The sequence below is a fragment of the Podarcis raffonei genome, chromosome 4 (genome assembly GCF_027172205.1).
Source record: "Podarcis raffonei isolate rPodRaf1 chromosome 4, rPodRaf1.pri, whole genome shotgun sequence".
Lineage (NCBI taxonomy): Eukaryota > Metazoa > Chordata > Lepidosauria > Squamata > Lacertidae > Podarcis > Podarcis raffonei.
Window position 1 is genome coordinate 10,747,652 of NC_070605.1, and position 23,342 is coordinate 10,770,993.

General features: G+C 46.9%; 1 protein-coding gene across 3 annotated transcripts in view; it reads left to right on the plus strand.

The window, feature by feature from the left end:
* Window positions 1–204: 204 nt before the first annotated feature.
* The window catches only part of ACER3 (alkaline ceramidase 3), a 46,380-nt gene continuing 23,242 nt past the window's right edge, over window positions 205–23,342 (plus strand). The window contains exons 1-3 of one of the 3 annotated variants that reach the window (XM_053385457.1): window positions 426–497; window positions 1,114–1,205; window positions 21,599–21,709. Coding sequence is in view for 2 of the 3 variants with exons in the window: in XM_053385456.1 (XP_053241431.1) it covers window positions 395–497; window positions 21,599–21,709 (214 nt within the window). In the remaining variant the exon portion in view is untranslated. Of the gene's footprint in view, window positions 498–1,113; window positions 1,206–21,598; window positions 21,710–23,342 lie in introns of all 3 variants that reach the window. The other 2 variants (XM_053385456.1, XM_053385455.1) reach the window with 2 other exon arrangements.

Consider the following 23,342-nt stretch of genomic DNA (forward strand, 5'->3'; position numbering starts at 1 on the left):
CTTTCAGTGCCTCTATTCTACCCCCCTCCTCCTTCCCAGTCAGGAGGTCGACGTAGTGAGGCCTCCGTGGCCATTAGCCGTGAGGTCGGCGGCCCCGTCGGCGCTGAAGGCGCGGCGGAGTGCGCAGGCCTCAGCCCGTCTCCATGGCGACGCGGAGGCCGGGCCCCGCTTTAGAGGAGGAGGAGGAGGAGCGGGCCTCCTTCTCCTCCTTGCGAGGCGGGCCTCTCTCGCCGCCGGCGAGGGCGGGGCCAGCTCGGCGGACGGCCCATCCGGGGAGCGGCGGCCGCCCTCCTTCTTCTTTTTAACCCCGCCGCCCTCCTTCCCTCGAGCCCGCCGGCCGCCTCTCTCTCTCTCTCTCCCCCTCATCCCGCCTCGCCCGGCGTCACGCAGCGCCATGGCTCCCGCCGGCGACCGCGAGGGCTACTGGGGGAAGCCCACCTCCACCCTGGACTGGTGCGAGGAGAACTACGTCGTCTCCCACTACATCGCCGAGTTCTGTGAGTCGACGCGGGTCGGCGCGTTCAGACGTGCGCGGCGGAGACGCTCCAGCGCGGCCTCCTTAACGGGCGGCTGGGGGGGGAATTGACGGATCCGCTTCTCTTCCCCGACATCCCCTCAAGGGTTGGGGGTCGGAGGGTGGGAGGCGTGATTTGGGAAGCTCGTGAGCACCGCCCCCCCCCCCAGTGTAAAATAATTAGGATTATTATCATTCCCTTAACCGTAATTTTGGCCCCCGGGTCCTTAGGGATAAGAGGCGGCTTCCAGAAAAGGACCTCTAAATGCGTAGATGGGGCGGGAGTGGGAAAACTATGGCTGCAAAAACCACCATACGCGGGGATTTTATTTTATTAAATTCGCACGCCGCCCCTCATCCGAAGGTCACGCAGGGCGGTTTGCAATGTAAGAATGCAAACATGAAATAGGTAACGGGGGAAAAGAAGGAAGTAGAATTCAAACCATGTGCATGTATATATATTATATATGCGCATATATAAAAATCAGTTAAAACCGTGCCAATAATTGCAATAAACCGGCAGGGCACCAGCCTATTATAATAATGTGTATGTATTTGCTGCATTTGCATCCTGCCCTTCCTCCCCCCCCCTCCTCCAGGGATCTCAAAAGTGTTTTTCCTTCTCTTCATTGCAAATTTGCCTTGGGCAAGGCAATTATAAATAAATGAATCCCCACAACATCCCTGCAAGGTAGGTTAGGCTGGTTTGAAGTCCCATCTTTCCCAGGTCCTAGTCTGACCCTCTGACTTCCGCACCACATTGGATCTGATTGATTTAATAGAGTCACTCTGTGTCAGATAGTTGTGCCATGCATGCATTTTGCATGGGGAAGTAGCAAAAAGGACCCTTTGCAAATTATTCTTCCCCTTCCGATTAGGGTTATGTTAGATTATTAGGTTGGAGAGAAACCGCACAAAACACCTTGGTGCCTGATGGCTACCCCACTGTGGGTATCATAATTATATACTTATCCCAGGGAGGTTAATCCGAGGTGCGATTATTCCTAATTGAAAAATTGCAAACCATCCTGTGATCCTTGGATGAAGGATCACAGGAATTGCCTCCCCAGGGCTCAAGGTGGCTTACAGATAAAATAAGAACAGCTAAAACAATAGGAGGGGACATTAAGAAACAATTAAACATTGATGGATAGCAGATATATTAAAAACCTACAGATCATTACGATAAAAACAGCACAGCGCCAGCACTTTCATTAAAAGCAGTCAGTTCCCAAAAGCCTGTTGGAATAAGAGGGTCTTCTTCTTTGGCGATCACTTGTAGCCGAGTAAGATTGTCTTCCATAAACACGGTTTTAACCTTCCACTTAGCTCACCACACCTGGATGGAGCTTGTAGGGGATGGAATAGGGATGCCTTTTTGCAGGTGTGAGGAACCTGTGGCTCTCAGGTGTTGCTGAACTACGGTTGGCCACAGCAGCTGGGGCTGGTGGAGTTTTGGAGTCCAGCAGCACCTGAACACCACAAGTTCCCCAGCCTTAGTGGTATCCTATGCAGATGGCCAAGGGGACGTTTTAGAAACGTTCTAAGTCAGCCACCCCACCCTATAGAATTTGGCTGGGGTGTCCTGCCAGATAGTGGTAAGAGAAACATTTTGCAGTGTAGATTCTCCGCTGGTTGCTTTTGTTTTAATACCCTGAATGTTGTCTAGTGCCACTTCACAGATAATACTTCAGGAAGGAAATGTTTTAAAGGGTGGCACATCTTGTTGTTTATCTGTTTTAGGGATCAATAGCTTGCCTTTTTAAATAATAATAATAAAAATACTCTGGGTGACAAGTCACCATCTAAAGCATAAGCTAAGACGCGATCGGACTTGTTGTTTTTGGCATCTGTCTCAAGAGACAGTGGAGTGCGTATCCAGGGGTGAAGTCAAACCGCTGTGTTATCAACACCAAAATGATCTCCCTGGGGCACTGGGCAGTGTTTCTGGAGGTCCTGAGCTGCCCAGACCTCGCTGATGTGGTCAAAAGGAAAGCAGAGCAAGACATTTGGCACCAGCTTGGCTGCGGGAGTTGCCGGAAGGTGTACAAGGCGCCATCCAACTGTCTTAGGGACTCTGGATTTGTGTAGGGTTTATTCCTTAGCCTTTTCTTTTCCTGAAGATATCCCACAAGGCAGCAGAGGTTTAGGATCAGAGTTTTATTTCTCCTAGGTGGGCTTGCTTCCCAGGTGGACGAGCCCCATCTGCCCCTCTCTTCCCTCTACAGCACATGCAGAAACTGCCCTCTTGACGGATGGACCCACTGTTAGTCTTGTCTACTCAATCTGCCAGAGCCTGTTTTTGCATGCAAAGGAAGTCCTCAATGTACTGAGGGTTTGAGACCCATCCGATACCATCACCTGGTATAACCTGCCATTGGAAGCCATTCCCAGGGTGTGACTGCTTTCGCCTGCTGACAGCTTCTAGATGCCTAATCAAAACTAATGCCTGCTTAAAACCACCCAGAACCACAGCAACAACAACAAAAAACCAGATTCCCAAAACCATTCTGAACAACGCACAGAAGAATCTGATGCGCTGGCAACACCCAGAGAATAGGATGCTGCCTTCAGCAGAAATCAGGATAGGTTAGAAAGGGGAGCACGGTCTGAGGTGGACCACTGCTGGACCACCAAATGCATAATGGTTTATTACAAACTTGACAGTGAATGGCAAGGGTAGTCGGCACGGTGTCCTCATAATGTTGGATTTCAAGTCCCATCATCCTTGGCCATTGACCGTGCTGGCTGGAGCTGTTGGGAGGTGTAGTCCAATATGTGGAGGGCACCACATTAATGACCCCTGGTACATGGCTTGTTCAGCTTTCTTAGTTTCCCTGTAACTCAACGCTGGTTTCATATCTTAGTTTATGCATTTGCATAACTAAGATTTGAGATTGTTGAATCGCAAGAATGCTGAATTTTGGAGACACTGGTCTGATCCTTCCTGGCACCTTAGTTCTTAAATAAGGCTGTGCGCTTGAGGTCACTTGTTGCCGCTTAGTTGTGATCTAACCGTTAGAGACCCCAAGGATCCCCATGGAGCACAACACTTTGTGATACTCTCTCGTGCTGTTGTGTGGTAGATGAGTCAGCCTTTCATAAGTCCCAGATGATATTCTGCAGCGGAGGCAAAATTCATTTCAGTTTCATTTATCGGAAGGATGTCTCGGGGGTATTTTCCAAAGGGCAAAGCATTGCTGTCCCTACATACAGAGATGCTCAAGAGCCTATGACTTTACTCTTTCGGACAGAGTGCTGGAGCAGATGGAAATTAGCATCTCCCTTTTAAGTGTTTGTCAACTTCATATGCATCCCTTCGCATTCCCTAAGGAAAGGATGTCATGGCAGTTAGTTGTCAAATAATGGTCTGGAATTCCCTTCAGGCTCACACACTCCCTCCTCTCCCCATGTGTGTGGATTCCCTCATCTCATGCCTGGTTTATCCTAGTCAAAGTTTGCTGTTCTGCTCCAATTGGGGAAGCTTTGGTCCACACTAACCATGAATTGCCTCCAAACAGCGATGTGAAACACAGTTTCTGCTGCAGATGCATTTCCCAATATGCTGATTGCAGTTCACCTGATTTGGGCGATAGGACAGTTTATAATTTGAGCAAGCAATGAAGTAAACGATACCAGAGCCCTGCCTTTGTTAGTGCATTTCCTTAAACCTACTTAATCCCAGGGTGCAAGTTTTTAACCTGATGAACACGTCCTGCTTGTATGGTTCCCTTCTTAATTTTGCTTTTCCCCACCCCACTCTTTGCATAAATTCACTTCAAAAACTAAATGGATCCGCCCAGAGGCCAGGGCAGCCAACAGTCGCAACTATTAGGAGTCATTCAGGGGCCTCTGCACAGATTCCCTTAACACTATTGGAGGTTTTCAACCTTCTTGAGTCCAAGGCTCCCTTGACCAGCTATATTCTTTCTGCAGCTCCCCTGTAGAGAAATGCCCTCCGAGCCTCAAAAACCCAGCTATGTCACCCCTTGTCTGCAGAGCCGCCAGCCCCTCACCCCTTTTCAAGCAACCTCCCCTGTGGAGTGTTCCCTCAGCCTCTTCTATCCCCTTTCCTTGGGAGTCCTCTGGGCAGCTGCTGCCCCTGGTCTCTGAGGGGGGCCCCCACCCCAAAGAGAGGTGCCTCTTCACGCCACCCCACAGGGGCCTGAGAAGATGCCCCCAGCCTCAGTGACCCGACGGAGACTGGCCAAAGATGAACATGAGGCAGCAATGGTGGCAGCAGGTGCCATGGGCTTGCATGGTGGAAAGACTCCCCTTTGGTGCCAGACACTCAGCTCCCAGGCAGGCATTGCACACGGCAAGCACAAGAAAGCCCAGTGTGACACCTGCCTGCCTTGCCCATCCATTCCCAACAGCAAGAGCTGGGCTCCCTCACCCACTTGCCTGCTTACCCTTCAGCTCCTGGCAACCAGCACCGCCTGGCCAGCTTCTGCAAGAAACGACCGCACAAGCCTTTGAGAGGCGAGAGGGCATCAGAGGAGGGAGGGAAGGAAAGAGGGACGGAGGCCAGAGTTGCCCGCGGCACCCCGACCATCATTCATGGCACTCCAGGGTGCAATGGTTGAAAGCCACTGGCGTACTGAATCACACCCTGCTTAGATAACTTTTTCAAGGAGAAAGGGCTTTGTTGAAAATATGACGCAACTCTGATTTCATATTTAAGTACTGTACAGTCTGTAACTCCTAGCGACTTGCGTTCTAAGAATTGTATTCAGGGCCACATGTGGAAATTTCTTTACTGTGCAAGATAGGATCGGATGTATGGCAGCTGATTGTGGGAGCCTGAAACTGCTGTGCTCAGGGTAAAATTAGATTACCTGACATTGTGACATTAGATGATTGAGGAATAGGTGGCCCTCTTAATTAAACTTGCCCCATGGGGGAGATAAGAATCTGGAGCATTGGCCAGATTGGGATCGAGATCCTGTTCCCAATCCCTACCTTAAAAGCACAACCTTCACCCATAATTACCTGGGGCAGTACAAGTTTGGGGTCACGCAGTAAACTTTTTTTTTTTTTTTTACTTTCTCTCATGGTTGCCATTTACTGCTGTGTGTGTCTTGGTGGTAGGTGACCAGCAAAGTACCGTTTGCCCTCTGCCTCTTCATTACTGGTTTATTTTAAAATATATAACCTGCCCTTTCAGTTTGCAGGGTGGCATACTATACCATAATACTGGATTGGTGAGCATCCACCATTGGCGATCTTCCAAGAGGGAGTAGAGATTCGCTGCCTCTCCTACGTTAGAGCCATTTCACCATACAGGCCCTACCTTCACACATGTCCAACAAGTCATAATGCAATACGTGTTTTGCTCATTGCAATTTACGGCACAGATGGAATTGTTTAAAACACTTAACACAGCCTCATTAAGAAACCCTCCGAGGTAGGCTAGCATTAAAATTCCCATAGTGTGGAAGGTGGCATGCCTGTGGTCAGCTTCTGAGTTTGTGGCGTGGCTGAGGCCTCACACCCTTACTGTACAATCCTGTTTGTCTACTCGGAAGCAAGCCCCATTGGGTTCAATAAGACTTACTCCCGGTTACATTTGTACAGGATTGCTGCCATGCACTCTGTGCTGCACCACTTTGACCCCAAAGGGGTCCATGGACAAAAGCACACTTTGTTCTGGTCAAACAAGCAATCAACATTTATAAGAATTATGTACTCTTCTTATAATAGGTTACTAGTTATAGTCTCATCAAGATCTGTAGCCTAGTTAATGCCGGTAAAGTATCAAACCCTTTAATTGCTAAAGCTACCCTATAAAAAACAGCCACCTTCGTTACCAGACACAAAGACTGAAATCCAATGTGTGCAATATATAACTGTAAATTATGTAAAAATATTGCCTGCCGTTTCTGATTGGTTGTAGTCTAATAAGTAAATTAGTATAATGTAGCAATGGTGTTAGATGCCAGCCTTTATATAAGAAATACTTGGACTATTTAATAAGTTGCATTTGCACCATCTTTTGAAAACATTTAGGGTCAGGGAATTTAGGCCCAGAGGACCTAAATTGCCATTTTGGACTTCTTAGTGGCTCACCTTAATTCGTTTAGCAGTTCAAGCTGTGTCCATGCACAATTTTCAAGCCCATTCCTAAAAAGGGACTTAAAATTCAGACCCTGTCCAGATTGAATTATTTTATGCTTTGCTGTATCCAGATTTTACTTGCAGTTCTAATACAGAATTGAGACATGTAAATGAATACCAGGTGGCGTTGATTAAAGTTTAGAACAGCTGAATATTGGTGCAAATCCCTAGGGAAGCTTTTGTGCAGTTTTGCCATTGTGGAAAGTACAGTAGCTGTACAGGATCTGTGTTGCTAGACCCTTGCAGGTTAGCGGCCTCTCCCACAGTCCTGGAAGCCACATCACAAGTTTTGGTCTGAATTGTCAGATCATTATTTCTACTATTCCCCTTTGCCCAACCATGGCCAACAGCCTAGGGAAAGCGTAGTCTGAACCAGCAGTCGCTCTTCATGAACCGTAAGGATTCTTGCATTCCCTCAGACTAGGTCAGTGGTTCCCAGACTTCTTTTCCCCATGGACCGTTTGAAAATTGGTGAGGGTCTTGGCAGATCACTTGCCTCTTGTGGCAATTGCAGTGCACTGTGCTAGATGGTTTTTGTTGCTTCTTTTGTTTCTTAAATATTGTATTTTATTGTTGAATTCATCGAATTCAAATTGCAATGCAGTAGAATGCAATGTAATAAAATTAGTAAAATACAGTTTAAAAAATCAATATGAATGTGCCATCTTCAGCTACGAACCCACCGTGAAGCAATGAAACTTCAGACCATTGGGTATGTGGGAGACAGCGAGCAAGGCTGGAGGAGGAGATTTGCAGAACAGATGCTTGGAAAATCCAAGAAACCTTTAGTGAGGCTACATCATCATAGCTTTAGCTAGAACCCCACACGACATACTGCAGAGGCGGCATTTGATATGGTTTGCTAGTAAAAAGAGTAGGAATGTGGTTGCTGTAACCGCAGCTGTTGCATGCTGCCACGTGCCTGAATTCAGACCCTTTGTGGCTGGGGAAATTTTGACCCCTGCCCTATTCTCTGAAGGCTGCTCCACTCAACAGAGTGTTATTGTTCTTGTGATTCTAAGCCGACATGCCATTCTGCTGGTAAAATGACAGCGTTGGGTCTTTGTGACTCAGCCGCACAAGTCTGTCCTAGAGTAATCTGGGCTGATGTCACTTGGCATTTACAGAGATCTGAGCAGGTACCTGGAGAATAAACGTTGAGCTATTCAAGCATCCCAAGTCTGAAGAGTTAGGTGTGTTAGAGATGCTATCAGGTGCAAGAAGAACAATTACACCCAATAATTCTTATAAGGACTCAAACGTGAAATGGTTGATCTTCTGATAAAAATACGCAACCTGTCGTTAAAATCAGCCTCCTTGTTAGAGGCCTTGAAATTGGCCATTGTAACAGCACTCCCTAAAAAGATACTCGGGGGCCAAATTGATGAACATGACACATCTGTTAACATCTGTCTTGGGAAGGCATTATTTAAACTTGAGATATTCAACATATAGAACAGGGTTTCTGAGCCACATCCTTCACTCGCCCTGCTTCACATTTTCCTCAAGTGTTTTGCCTGACTGAAACACATTCTTAAGCAGTTTGTGGAGTGGTTAGAGGGTCAGGCTAGGACCTGTGAGACCAGGGTTCAAATCCCCCACTCAGCCACCAGTAAACTCCGTGGGTGACCCTGGACCAGTCAGTCTCCCAGCCTAACCCACCTCACAGGTTTGTTGTGAGGATAAAATGGGGAAGAGGAGAGCCATGTACAGTGGTACCTCGGGTTACATACGCTTCAGGTTTCAGACTCTGCTAAGCCAGAAATATTACCTCGGGTTAAGAACTCTGCTTCAGGATGAGAACAGAAATTGTGCTCCGGCGACGCAGCGGCAGCAGGAGGCCCCATTAGCAAAAGTGGTGCTTCAGGTTAAGAACAGTTTCAAGTTAAGAACGGACCTCCGGAAAGAATTAAGTACTTAACCCGAGGTACCACTGTATGCTGCTTTGAATTCCTTAGAGGAAAGGTGGGTTTAAATACAACAGTAAATATTGTGATAATGTCTCTTGCTTGCCTGAGGTGTGTGTTGAAACTTCTGGTTTTTGTGTGGCTGGAATGTAGCCCACTGTACAAAGCCCATTGCTCTACCCATTTCCCCCCTTTGGCTGCCCCCATGCACCACTGGTAGACGTGACCCTGCAAAATATTCCCAGCCCCTGATAGAGAAGAAGAAGCGTTGCTGAGGAAGGATCAGCATGGCTTCTGCAGAGGGAAGCCTTGCCTTTCCAAGCTTTTAGAATTAATTCAGCATGTCAGCAAGTGTGTAGTTAGGGGTCAGCAACCTTTTTCAGCCGTGGGCCAGTCCACCGTCCCTCAGACCATGTGGGGGGCCAGACTATATTTTGAAGAAAATAATGAACGAATTCCTATGCCCCACAAATAACCCAGAGATGCGTTTTAAATAAAAGCTCACATTCTGCTCATGTAAAAACACCAGGCAGGCCCCACAAATAACCCAGAGATGCATTTTAAATAAAAGTTCACATTCTACTCATGTAAAAACACCAGGCAGGTCCCACAAATAACCCAGAGATGCATTTTAAATAAAAGCTCACATTCTGCTCATGTAAAAACACCAGGCAGGCCCCACAAATAACCCAGAGATGCATTTTAAATAAAAGTTCACATTCTACTCATGTAAAAACACCAGGCAGGCCCCACAAATAACCCAGAAATGCATTTCAAATAAAGGGACACATTCTAGTCATGTAAAAACACCAGGCAGGCCCCACAAATAACCCAGAGATGCATTTTAAATAAAAGCACACATTCTGCTCATGTAAAAACACTCTGGTTCCTGGACCGTCCGCAGGCCGAATTGAGAAGACAATTGGGCAGCATCCGGCCCCTGGGCCTTAGGTTGCCTACTCCTGAGTGTAGATGGAGCAATTCGTTAAACATGGAATTTCAGAGGATTCTGACAGAGTCTGTCACCAAAGCCTTCTGAGTACGCTTGTAAATCATGGGATAAAAGGACGGGTCTTTTCTTGTAAGTAATGGGTTAACCAACAGGAAGCAGAGGGTATACATAAACAGGCAGTTTTTACAATGGAAGGAAGTAGAGAGCAAGGTCTCCCAAGGATTACATTGAGACCATTTATTTGGTATCAAGTTGGGAATGAGTGGCAAGGTAGCAAGGTTTGGTTTCAGGATGGGGAAACTCAAGCTGACTGGACATCTCCAAAAGCATCTCTCCAAACTGGGTGAATGGGCAACATGATAACAAACAGAGTTCAATATAAGAGAGTTCAGAAGTGATGTGCATAGCAGCAAAAACAGCTAATTACACACACACACATATATATGGTGTGAACTGGTTGTGATTACCCAGGAAATAATTTTTTGGGCTTCTCATTGATAGCTCACTGCTCCACAAACAGCAACTTCAGCGAAAGGAATTGCTAAGAAAGGGACTGAAAATGACCTGCCGGTATAATTCTGCCTCTGTGAATTAGCTGCATTTGGAATGTTTTATGTACCATATTTTTCGCCCTATAAGACGCACTTTTCCCCCTCCAAAAATGAAGGGGAAATGTGTGTGCGTCCTATGGGGCGAATGCAGGCTTCAGGAAACTGCGCAAGCCGCAGGAGCCCTCCCCTGGCTTGCGCAGAGCTGCCTCTTATCCCGAAGCCCCGGCGCGCTGGGCAGTCGCGCCGTGGCTTCGGGTAGCTCCGCGCAAGCCGTGGGAGGGCTGCCTCGGCTTGCGCAGAGCTGCCTCTTATCCCGAAGCCCCGGCGCGCTCAGCAGTCGCGTGGGGCTTCAGGTAGCTCTGCGCAAGCCGCGGGAGGGCTCCCATGGCTTGCGCAGAGCAGCCTGTTCTGGGGGCTGGGGTCGGGGGAAGCTCGGGCTTCCCCTGACCCAGCCCCGCACCCCGGGGGGGGAATAATTTTTTTTCTTTATTTCCCCCCCAAAAAACTAGGTGCGCCTTATGGGCCGGTGCGTCCTATGGGGCGCAAAATACGGTAGTTACGGTTGCCTTGTCTCACTTAGGGTGATACAGAGCTGGAAAAGACGCAGAAAAGGGATAACCAAAGGATTTTGAACCGTTTCCTCAAGAGGAAAGGCTAAACTTAGCATTTGGAGCTTTTAGTTTAGAGGGGGGAAATGACAGATATGGGGACGTGACAGACTGCATGGTGTTGGAAAAAGTCTCTTGGGATCATCCAGTGAAATTGCTGGTTGAACAAAAGAAGATTCTTCACACAGTGCATAATTAACTTACGGAATTGATGCTGCGGGATGTTGTGCTTGGTGTTACGTTCGACAGCTTTAGAAAAGAGGATTCATAGAGAATTGATCCATCATTTGCCATCAGCCATGACATTTATTTAACCTTTGGCTATTGTTGTGGGGGCGTGCGCGGGGGGTTAAAACACAGAGCCTAGGACTTGCCAATCAGAAGGTCGGCGGTTCGAATCCCCGCGACGGGGTGGGCTCCCGTTGCTCGGTCCCTGCTCCTGCCAAGCTAGCAGTTTGAAAGCACGTCAAAGTGCAAGTAGATAAATAGGTACCGCTCCGGCGGGAAGGTAAACGGTGTTTCCGTGTGCTGCTCTGGTTCACCAGAAGCGGCTTAGTCATGCTGGCCACATGACCCGGAAGCTGTACGCCGGCTCCCTCGGCCAGTAAAGCGAGATGAGCGCCACAACCCCAGAGTCGGCCACGACTGGACCTAATGGTCAGGGGTCCCTTTACCTTACCTATTGTTGTGGGAGGGTGGAGAATTTTGCATTCATGCCCTGCTTTGGGGCTTCCTGGAAACAGCTGGCTAGGCACTGCTGGAAGCAGGATTCTGGACTAGATGCTCCCTTGGCTATTCAGCAGTCGTCGTCCCCTCTCTCTCTGGCCACTGTTCCTTTGGTTCCTCTTCATCCTGGAAGGCATTTCTTCCCCCACACTATTATCAGCTGGACTGCAGTTCTTTGTTTTAATTCCCCTTGCTTTCAGCAATCCACCCTACGAAGGGTTAGTCAGGAAGCATTATGTTCTGTGTCCGACTGATATAGTGGGAGAACCTTGAATGGGCAAAAACTCCGTCACCCGTGCTGGAATCTGTCCAAGGTACAAAGCGGGAGTCATCCACAGTTAAGATCGTGCCCTTGTGGTTTTCAGCCTGCGGCATTTTCTAAACCCAAGGTTAGAACTCTGGGTGCTGTCAGAAGGAAGAAATACTGTCCAGTTAGTAGTTGTTTAGTATCTGGGGAGGTGAACGAATATTCAGAATAATTCCTAAAAATAGTTCTAGCTTGTGGGATCTTCAGCACCATGTAAACATAGTTTACGGTCCAGTGTTAAAAACTCTAGCATTGTGAGAATGTTCCTAATTCTTGAGAAGTAACATCATGTGTTTGGATATCAGTACTTCAGATTCCAGAGTACTAACTTCAAGGTTTCAGCTGTCTTTTTGCTTTCCTCCCCCTCCTTTTTTCCTTTCCAGCTTCATTAAATTAAATTGTTGTTGTTTAGTCATTTAGTCGTGTCCGACTCTTTGTGACCCCCTGGACAAGAGCACGCGAGGCACTCCTGTCTTCTACTGCCTCCCGCAGTTTGGTCAAACTCATGCTGGTAGCTTGGAGAACACTGTCCAACCATCTCGTCCTCTGTCGTCCCCTTCTCCTTGTGCCCTCCATCTTTCCCAACATCAGGGTCTTTTCCGGGGAGTCTTCTCTTCTCATGAGGTGGCCAAAGTCTTGGAGCCTCACCTTCAGGATCTGTCCTTCCAGTGAGCACTCAGGGCTGATTTCCTTCAGAATGGAGAGGTTTGATCTTCTTGCAGTCCATGGGACTCTCAAGAGTCTCCTCCAGCACCATAATTCAAAAGCATAGGTTTGTAAGATTACTGAATAATGTGAATAATGGGGAGTGGAAAGGTTGTTTGAGGGAGAGAGAGAACAGAATACTATAACATACCGTATTTTTCGCTCTATAAGACGCACCAGCAGTTCCGAGGGATGCTTACAGGATAAAAACAAACAAGTTAAACTAAACAACAGCGAAATGGATAATACAGTAGCCTCTGATGCAGAGTAGAGATCATCTTCTGGCAGCAAATCCAGTAAATTAAATACAGTGGTACCTCGGGTTACAGACACTTCAGGTTACAGAAGCTTCAGCTTACAGACTCCGCTAACCCAGAAATAGTACCTCGGGTTAAGAACTTTGCTTCAGGATGAGAACAGAAATTGTGCTCCAGCGGCAGGAGGAGGCCCCATTAGCTAAAGTGGTGCTTCAGGTTAAGAACAGTTTCCGGTTAAGACCGGACCTCCGGAACGAATTAAGTACTTAACCCGAGGTACCACTGTACATATCATGTGCACATGTGTGGAATCTAGGCATTCCATAGCATTTCCTGCTAAAATATCGACTTATTTGGTGTCCAATGCCATTTCCCTTCCTATTTTAGTAGATTAAACACTTCAGTGAGGCATGCCATTAGTTTCAACCAACCTGCTTTTGAATATTCTGTCTGCAGCTAAAAGCATGGTTGCCACATCCTGATTCTGAAGATGATATGACACAGCTATGGCCAACCTTTTTGCAGGTGCCCTGTTGGTCACACAGCCAACGTAGGAGTGTCTGCCGCTCACGCTTGCAAGCGTCCGTGCCTTGGGATCCTTTTGCCTCTTACCTTCTGAGACAGGGAGCCTCTAGCAGAGTGGTATCCTGAAGGTCCCGGGTTCAATAGCTGGCGTCTCCAGAAGGATCTTGGGTTTGGGAAACAACTGCCTTTTTCTGCATTCTCAGTAACGTGCATGCAGGGGAAAGAGAACGACGGCAAGAATATGAGGGAGATTGCCGGCTCCAAACCACAAGAAGGGAAATCAGCTGTTGGCTTATTCAGGGGGCGTTATTGCAATGTTGTCTTTTTTTAATTAAGAGGAAGCAGCACTTTCTGTTTCTCCTGTTGCTGCTGCTGCTGCTTGTGTTGGTAGCAATCAGGCCACCTCAGCTCTGCCAGCCACCCTAAGATATACAGTGGTACCCCGGGTTAAGAACTTAATTTGTTCTGAAGGTCCGTTCTTAACCTGAAACTGTTCTTAACCTGAAGCACCACTTTAGCTAATGGGGCCTCCCGCTGCCGCTGCGCCGCTGAAGCACAATTTCTGTTCTCATCCTGAAGCAAACTTCTTAACCTGAGGTACTATTTCTGAGTTAGCGGAGTCCGTAACCTGAAGCATATGAAACCTGAAGCGTCTGTAACCCGAGGTACCACTGTATGCTAATTGCCAAACGGCCCCTTAAACCCAGCACCGCCATGATATGTCTAGGCACCACCTCCCTCCCCCCCAGTGAGGGGATGAGTTGCTATTAATTTCATCTTTATACCATTTTATATTTTAAAATCTCATAGTGGTTTACAGCACATTAAAACAGCAAAGCAAGCTGTTCAGAGTAACACAAATTCAAGCTTCTAGGAAAATATTTCAGATCCTTCTCTACGTGACCTTCTGCATTCCCCATATTTATTTACTGACTTACTTTATAGAGCTGCCTCATGGCAGAAGGAATCTGGGAAGGCCGTGTGGTGAAGTGGTTAGTGTCGGACTAGGACCTGGGAGGTCTGGGTTCAAGTCCCCACTGGGTCATGAAGCTCAACTTGGTGTCAGTCGCAGCCTCTTAGTCTCCATCACAGGGTCGTTGTAGGAATTTACTGGGGGGGGGGTTGAACCATGTACTCCTTGGAGAAAGATATGAATGCAGAAAATAAGCTCTTCTGCTGACCTGCTAGAGAAAGCTGGAGGGGTCAGCCAGATGGAGATATCAGTCACCAAAGTGGTATTGTTAATATTCCAGAAAGAGGTCCATCTCTCAGTGTCACCACTACCAGTTACCATACAGGAATACAGTGGTACCTCTGTACTTAACCTGAAACTGTTCTTAACCTGAAGCACCACTTTAGCTAATGGGGCCTCCTGCTGCCGCTGCGCCACCAGAGCACAATTTCTGTTCTCATCCTGAAGCAAAGTTCTTAACCTGAGGTAATATTTCTGGGAGAAGGGCAATGACAGGCCTAGACAGCATCTTGAGAAGTAGAGACGTCACCTTGCCAACAAAGGTCCGTATAGTCACCTTGCCAACAAAGGTCCGTATAGTCACCTTGCCAACAAAGATCCATATAGTTAAAGCCATGGTTTTCCCAGTAGTGATGTATGGAAGTGAGAGCTGGACCATAAAGAAGGCTGAAAGCCAAAGAATTGATGCTTTTGAATTCTGGTACTGGAGAAGACTCTTGAGAGTCCCATGGACTGCAAAAAGATCAAACGCATCCATTCTTAAGGAAATCAGCCCTGAGTGCTCACTGGAAGGACAGATCCTGAAGCTGAGGCTCCAATATTTTGGCCACCTCATGAGAAGAGAAGACTCCCTGGAAAAGACACTGATGCTGGGAAAGATGGAGGGCACAAGGAGAAGGGGACGACAGAGGACGAGATGGTTGGACAGTGTTCTCGAAGCTACCAGCATGAGTTTGACCAAACTGCGGGAGGCAGTGGAAGACAGGAGTGCCTGGCGTGCTCTGGTCCAGGGGGCCACAAAGAGTCAGGCACGACTAAATGACTAAACAACAACAACAACAAATATTTCTGGGTTAGCGGAGTCTGAAACCTGAAGCGTATGTAACCTGAAGCATATGTAGCCCGAGGTACCACTGTACGTGCACCCCCATTCCTCATTCACAAAATGTAGCGCTAATTTCCTAAGGCAGTGAGCATTTTTTCTCAGTGCCATTTAAACAATCCAGGAACCATCGCCACCATTCATAAAATCATGTGGATGTGCCAGGTTTTAAAATGGTTCTCTGCACTATTTCACTAAGGTCAGAGTGGAAATCTTAAAATTAGAATAAGGAAAGGGGAGGAGGAAAAGGAGAAGGGAAGTTGAGACGGCGCCAGCTATGGATATGGTACACTTTTGCTGGCTTCTGGGCACGAGTGAAGGGAACTGAAGGGAGACAGCATGTTCAGAAGAGGTGCTAACCCAAGGAATAGTGGCACGTGGGTGGCTTGGAGTACAGAGCTGCTTGCCTTCTCTCTCTATGCACCTTAGAAATCCTGGGTGGCGAACTGGCAGCACCTGCAATGTGAGATTCCTGCCTCCGGCTGTTTGGATGGGATAAGTCCAAAGACCTGGAAGCAGCAACTGCCGCTTAGTGAGCAAAATGAAATTGCATAAAGCTGTATAAAAGCTGGCATGCTTCCTTCTGAACTTTTCTGGTTGCGCCGCCAAAATCTTTGGATGACTCTTTGCCCGACTGCCGATTTCCCTGACGCATAGATGTTGTGTTGCTGCAACATATCATGTGACGTGTGACGGTGCTTATCCCCACTTGCGTAACAGCATCCGCTGCAGGCAGGCAGTTTTAGAGTGTGTTTTTATTATGTACCATGCAGGACAAGTGAGCAGCTTAGGAAGAAAGCTAGTTATTCAAATGGCTATGGAAATCCTGAATGTTATTTTTCTTGTAATAGAATGTTTGCATGACAGGTGCTTTATTTAGAACTTGGTGCATCTTGTGCAAATACGTGACAAATGATACTGCGCCACAACCAGTTGTTCTTCCCATGCACCATTTAAAAATCACAGTGAAGGAAGCTTAACGGTGGTTGGGTGTGTTGCCTGGATAGTTGAACCATAGTGGTGGCTGAGCAATTCACCTCCAGAAGTTGCTGTCCCAGAGTCCTTTGTAGGGATTCCGTGTGCCCAGAAAGCTTTCCTGAGTTGTAGCCGTTGGAGCAGTCAGCAGGCACCATGAAGGAAGGTCTCCAGCAAGACCTCCTTGCTGCTGTCATCAAACCAGGCTGCGGAGACTCGGAGCCACCGCAGAAAAGGCCCGTTCTTGTTTCCCCCCCTCTATATTCTCATGGAGGGGGTAGACGAGGATTATCGTAGAGTCCTAGAGAGATGATTAGCGTAGAGACCAAGAGTGGCGGTACTTGGTGCATTGCTGTTCTGAGCTGTTAAGGCTTTATAGGGGGAAACCAGTACAGTGGTACCTCTGGTTACAGACGCTTCAGGTTACAGACTCCGCTAACCCAGAAATAGTGCTTCAGGTTAAGAACTTTGCTTCAGGAAGAGAACAGAAATTGCGAGGCGGCGGCAGCGGGAGGCCCCATTAGCTAAAGTGGTGCTTCAGGTTAAGAACGGACCTCCAGGACGAATTAAGTTCTTAACCCGAGGTATCACTGTACTTTGAATTCAGCCCGGAAACTAATGGACAGTCAGGGCAGTCAGGCCAGGTTCGGTGTAATGCAGTCAAACCTCTGTTGTCGTACGTAATCAGTTCCGGAAGCCCATTCAGCTTCCAAAACGTTTGACAACCGAATCATGGCTTCCAATTGGTTGCAGGAGCTTCCGTGTCGGACATTTGGCTTCCGAAAAATGTTTGAAAACCGGAACATTTGCTTCTGGGTTTTTTAGCGTTTGGGAGCTAAAATGTTCCGAAATGGAGATATTCAGGATCTGAGGTTTGACTTTATGCTCAAACTGTCTTTGTCCAGTGAGCACCTGGTGGCTGATTTCTGAATTCCTTCTAGACCCCCATGCAACCGATTCCCCGAACCCTCTGGTGCAGCTTTTGTGGATATCCATGGCACTTTAGCAAGGAGACGACCCCTTTACATGACTAGACTGCTGCTTGTGAAGTGTCGGATCTCAACCAGTATTTTTATCCACATTTAAAAAATATAAAAATATCAGCATCATATTTTTAATATCTGTTATCATTAGTCGCTGAAGCAGGGGTATGCTGCCTTAAAGCGAAGCTAGACAAGCAAGGCTAAAAGTTCATTTGTTTGTGGCCAGGATTTCTTCAGTCTCTGGTTTAGTTGCTGAAACTCTCCCTGCCTAATCTGCCGGCTTCCATTAAGCTATGCGGAATTGGTTTGCGATACTTCTCTGCCCTTAATAGCACATGCCTGATAACATTGTTTTCAAGAATGAGCTTTCTTCCAGGAACAATGTGGCCATGCCTTGATTCTTTTTCCCCGGGGGGGTTATGGAGGAATGGCATTTTTATGATGAGAAGCCACCTGTGGGCTATTGTCAGGTTGTGTTCTTGGGTCTGAAAGGTTCCTGTTGAGCGTTCAGAGTTTTTAGGGCAGTGTGAGCCATGCAACCACTAATGGATGCAGCTTGGCTAGCAATGGGAAACTGGTACCCTCAAAAACGATAACATTTGACCATATACAGTGTGTGTCTGCGTAACAGCATCTTACAGGTGCAGGAAACAGGGGAGTGGGGAGTTAATGTATCTCACGAAAGCAGTCAAAGGCAACTTCAGATGATTTAATTTCCTGCACGGAGGTCAGTTTCCACGTAGGAAATGTGTCATTTGCAGATTTCTATGTGTGTGGCAGGGTCCTTTTCACCAAAAGTCATAGAATTGTAGAGTTGGAAGGGACCTCAATGTACAGGTATTTCCCATTCTGGCAGAAAACATTCTCAAGCCATGATTTAAACCAGCCATGGGTTGCATAGAATCATAGAGTTGGAAGAGACCACAAGGGCCATCGAGTCCAACCCCCTGCCAAGCAGGAAACACCATCAGAGCACTCCTGACATATGGTTGTCAAGCCTCTGCTTAAAGACCTCCAAAGAAGGAGACTCCACCACACTCCTTGGCAGCAAATTCCACTGTCGAACAGCTCTTACTGTCAGGAAGTTCTTCCTAATGTTTAGGTGGAATCTTCTTTCCTGCAGTTTGGATCCATTGCTCCGTGTCCGCTTCTCTGGAGCAGCAGAAAACAACCTTTCTCCCTCCTCTATGTGACATCCTTTTATATATTTGAACATGGCTATCATATCACCCCTTAACCTCCTCTTCTCCAGGCTAAACATGCCCAGCTCCCTTAGCCGTTCCTCATAAGGCATCGTTTCCAGGCCTTTGACCATTTTGGTTGCCCTCCTCTGGACACGTTCCACATGTTGGCAGCTGGATCGTGCTCCCCACAAGATCTGCTTTAAACCATTGGCCTTCGACTCATGTGTCAGGACCACTTGGGGGTTTGCACCAACCGCAGCACTGGAATTTGGACTCAGGGAAAAAACGTGAGAAGGGTCTTCCATTATGTAAAGGTGGTTCCCAGGTGTGGAAAGCTTTAGGGTGTGTCGCTTGAAATGATGCAGACCATGTAGGGATAGTTCTCTGCTTAGGAAGGAAAAAAAGGTGAAGCTTGGCATGCCTCTGAAAGTGTCCAGTTCAGCTCTGTTGGACATATAGGTAACCCTTTGAATCTATTCTCCCTCTCCTTTTGAGCAGGAAAGTCTGACGGGTGCCCAGGAGCACTTTGCAGATTCCCTTGTGCGGAGGGTGGAACTTCTCCGTAAATCCTGCCCTTGGGTATAGTCCATTTAAATGGCCTCCCCGCCTCACAGGAAAGCAGTGCATCTTTAAGAACATTTTAAAATATATTATATAGCAGTGTAACTCAAGTAACTCACCTGTAAAAAAAAAGGAAGTACAAATTTGTGCTTTTGACTTTCTTACTTCCAAGGTTATAAGCAACAATTTGACTTTTAGAAGAGAACTGAAAGTAGCGTTGTATAGTAAAGTTTTTAATGTTTTATGTTTTGTCATAGTTTTAATATTCTGTTGGAAGCTGCCCAGAGTGGCTGGGGAAGCTCAGTCAGATGGGTGGCATATCATTTTAATTAATTAATTAATTAATTACAAAAGCCCAACTTAACATCATTCACCATAGGGCATATACCTGCAGAAAACTTAGGTGTATTTTCTATTGGGATAAGTGTATTTGTTTCCCCCAAAGGAGCCAGGAAATTGTAGTTTGTGATGGCGCTGATATTTTTATTTGAGATACTCTCCCTGAATAACACCGGGCTTTCATCGGAGAGAGCGAGCTTATTTCTACAAAACAATTCGAAAACTATTGTGTGGCTGTGCCTTCAGTGCTCAGGTGCTCCTGAGGAATAATTGCATATGGGTTGAAATGCAAGTGTTCTCCCCGCCCTTTGTCACGGGCAAGTTACCCTGCTGCCCCTTATTTACCCGTGCCTGCTTGCAAGGTGAACTATAGCTTCCTTTTGAACTTCTTTTCTTTGGGGCGGTTAGTTGCGTGGTGCAAAAGTACCCAGGACGATGGAGCATTATGTAAGGACCCAAGGCAAGTCAAAGAAGCGCGCCATGCCACTATGGAATTTTCCTTTGATACATGCCTGTGTTGATGGCATTTAGTAGCACATGGAGAAAGAGACTTTCTTTCACCCAGCCAACCACCCTCACGCTTTAGGGCTTACTTGCGGAATGTCTTCTAAGCTACTAAAATACCTTTACCTTGATTCTATTACCTCCAAACAGTTTCATAGTGCCTTTCTCCCCTCCACCTGGAAAGAATCGGCGAGGAAATGTTTACTGCCCAGATTATACATGAAAAATGTTTATTACTACTGGGAGTGGGCAAGCTAACACTTAGTAAGCCACCTGAAAGTGGGCCTTGGAATTGGACATTTTTTCCAGCACTTTAGCCTTGGTGATAATTCTCCTCGGGTCTCCATCTATCAGGGATTCTTTAGCTGCGATTCCTGAATTTCAAGGGGTTGGACTACGACCCTTTCAACTCTACAGTTCTATGATTCTGTGGTTAAGAACACTTTAAAAGATGTGAGTTGCTGGTTGGATGTGACATAATAATAATAATAATAATAATAACAACAACAACAACAACAACAACAACAACAACAACAATTTATTATTTGTACCCCGCCCATCTGGCTGGGTTTCCCCAGCCACTCTGGGCGGCTTCCACAGAGACCAAAAATACACTAAAATGTCACACATTAAAAACTTCCCTGAACAGGGCTGCCTTAAGATGTCTTCTGAATGTCAGGTAGTTGTTTATCGCTTTGACATCTGATGGGAGGGCGTTCCACAGGGCGGGCGCCACTACCGAGAAGGCCCTCTGCCTGGTTCCCTGTAACTTGGCTTCTCATAGCGAGGGAACCGCCAGAAGGCCCTCGGCGCTGGACCTCAGCGTCTGGGCAGAACGATGGGGGTGGAGACGCTCCTTCAGGTATACTGGGCCGAGGCCGTTTAGGGCTTTAAAGGTCAACACCAACACTTTGAATTGTGCTCGGAAACGTACTGGGAGCCAATGTAGGTCTTTCAAGACCGGTGTTATGTGGTCTCGGCGGCCACCCCCAGTCACCAGTCTAGCTGCCGCATAATAATGATAAATTTTATTTATACCCCACCCTCCCCGGCCAGAGCTGGGCTGAGGGCAACTAACACCAGTAAAATTACAATAAAAACATAATGGGGGGGGGACAATTTAAAATACAGGTTAAAATGCAATTTAAAATGCAGCCTCATTTTAAAAGTAGCCCACGGATCAAAACCGTAAGGGGAGGGAAACATAAGGGTCAGACTGAGTCCAAACCAAAGGCCAGGCGGAACAGCTCTGTCTTGCAGGCCCTGCGGAAAGAGTTCTGTGCCTTGCAAAACCTCTTTAAGAGAGCCTCCTTAATTTCAGGCATAGCATGGTGGCGATGCTGGACCTGTTACCTGACCCTGACGTCAGGTAACCTGTCTGCTGCCACTGAACATGGTTTTTAGAAATCATTCCTCGAAGCTACTGAGAGATCTTTATCAATAAAACTGTGTTATCTTTTTCAAATGCCACTGGCATGATTGTGATGAGCAGCGATCCCTCCGCTTTAAAGGGAAAATGTTACACTACAAAGACGAGTTATTCTTGCATATCCTGTGCTAGACCGTAGAAACTCAAGAAAGCTCTTAATAGCCATTTTGAATGTTTCATCAATGCCAACTTGTATGAAAAATAAAGCTTTTTCTTAAGAAGAGCAGAGAAGCTTGGGATAACCTCAGTTGCTTTATTCTTGGTATTGTTGGAAGTCTTTTTCTCTTCTTTTTTGCTGAATAGATTTTAAATCATCTAAAGTTTGCTCATTAGTCACTGCTAATCGCTTTTCGCTTTGCTTTTTGTTTTTCTCTTGCAGGGAACACCGTTAGTAATTTGATTTTCATTCTACCTCCAATCTATGGTGCAATTCAGAGTTACAGAGATGGCCTCGAAACACGATATATAATAGCTTATTTGTGTGTTGCAGGTAAGTGGGGCAGCTTGTACTTTTTATCCTGATGGTGTGGGGAGTCAGGTGACTTTTTGAGTGACAAGCGGGGACAAGTTTTATCCTTGCTTCCCCCAGATTGTGTCCCTATGGCAAAGAGAAACCAAGATGCTTTCCTTGGAGCCCGTTTGCTGTTTTTAAAATGGCCTGGTGTGACCATGTCCCTGACTTTCCTCAAGCAAGAATCCCTGTAACTGTGAGGCGTTGTTAAGTACTCTTCTGCTGGGAACAGTTTAAAAAGAGTCTTTGGCATTGCACCACTTGTTAAAAAACACAAGTGGATAGAAAACCACACCTTGAATAGTTGTTCCCGAAAGAGAGTCCCTGAGAGCGTTCGCACAATTAAGTCGTAGTGAGGAGATGCCTAAGTGTTGTACATTCACTCCTCTTTGCTTGAGCAGAGAAACAAACTAGAAAACTGCAATTAACCGTAGCTTCCCATGCTAGAGGAACCGGAACTATGATTAGTGGCTTTCAAGCAAGCCAGGACTTGTTTCAAGGAACAGAGCTTTTTTAAAAAAAATCCATAAGAGATGGCTATAAGTAATCTCCAAGTCAGGTCTAATTATTCTTCCGCACAAATGTGACTTTATTTTTTAGAGCGCAAGAGGTGGGGGAGTAAATTGTTGAATTGCAGAGGTAGCTAGTGTGTGCCAACATTTGCCCAAAAAAAGGAGAATTAAAATAAACCTACCCTGCCGTTAGGGGAAGCATGCTTAAAGTACAGCCATCACACAAAGGAGTCAACAGTTTTTGGCTGGACTTTGTAACCAAGCGAAAAGTTAGAGTTGCCAACCTTTCCTGCACTGGAGCAGGAGAGGTTGTGAGGACTGCCTTGTCTGCACAGCATTGTATCTAATGCTGTGCGAGCATTGTCCCACTTGCACAATGGGACTTCCCTTTCCTGTCCCTGCTTGCCCCCCAAAATCTGCCCCCCCACCGCAGATTTAGAAGATGCACAGCGGGGTGTGGGCTGCATAGGAGAAAAGATGGAAGCTTTGTTACACCAGTGGAACGGCAGCACTGGGTACACCCTAGGGCAGGCATGGGGAAACTCGGCCCTCCAGCTGTTTTGGGACTACAACTCCCATCATCCCTATCTAACAGGACCAGTAGTCAGGGATGATGGGAATTGTAGTCCCAAAACATCTGGAGGGCCGAGTTTGCCCATGCCTGCCCTAGGGTCTTCCTCCCAGCTTTTCGGCTTGAGATGAGGACGGGACCGCCATGCAATTTCTGGGGTGATCCCTGACCACCTTCTCAGCTTCAGAGCTGGGAGGAAGGATGGTCACACAACAGAGGGCATTTGCTGTTACTTACCTATAATATTTTTTTGTACCGCCTTTCCTAAAACCTCACATGCAACAAATAAAGTTGTAAGCAGCAGCATACTAGCCAGGGCAAATTGAGAATTCCATTTAAAACCAACTGGTATCACCGTATTTTTCGCTCTATAAGATGGGCCAGACCATAAGACACACCTAGTTTTTGGAAGAGGAAAACAAGAACAAAAAAAATTCTGAATCCCAGAAGCCAGGACAACCAGCAGGATCGCTGCGCTGCGATCCCGCTGGCTGTCCTGGCTTCTTGCTTGGCCATGCGCAGCCTCTCC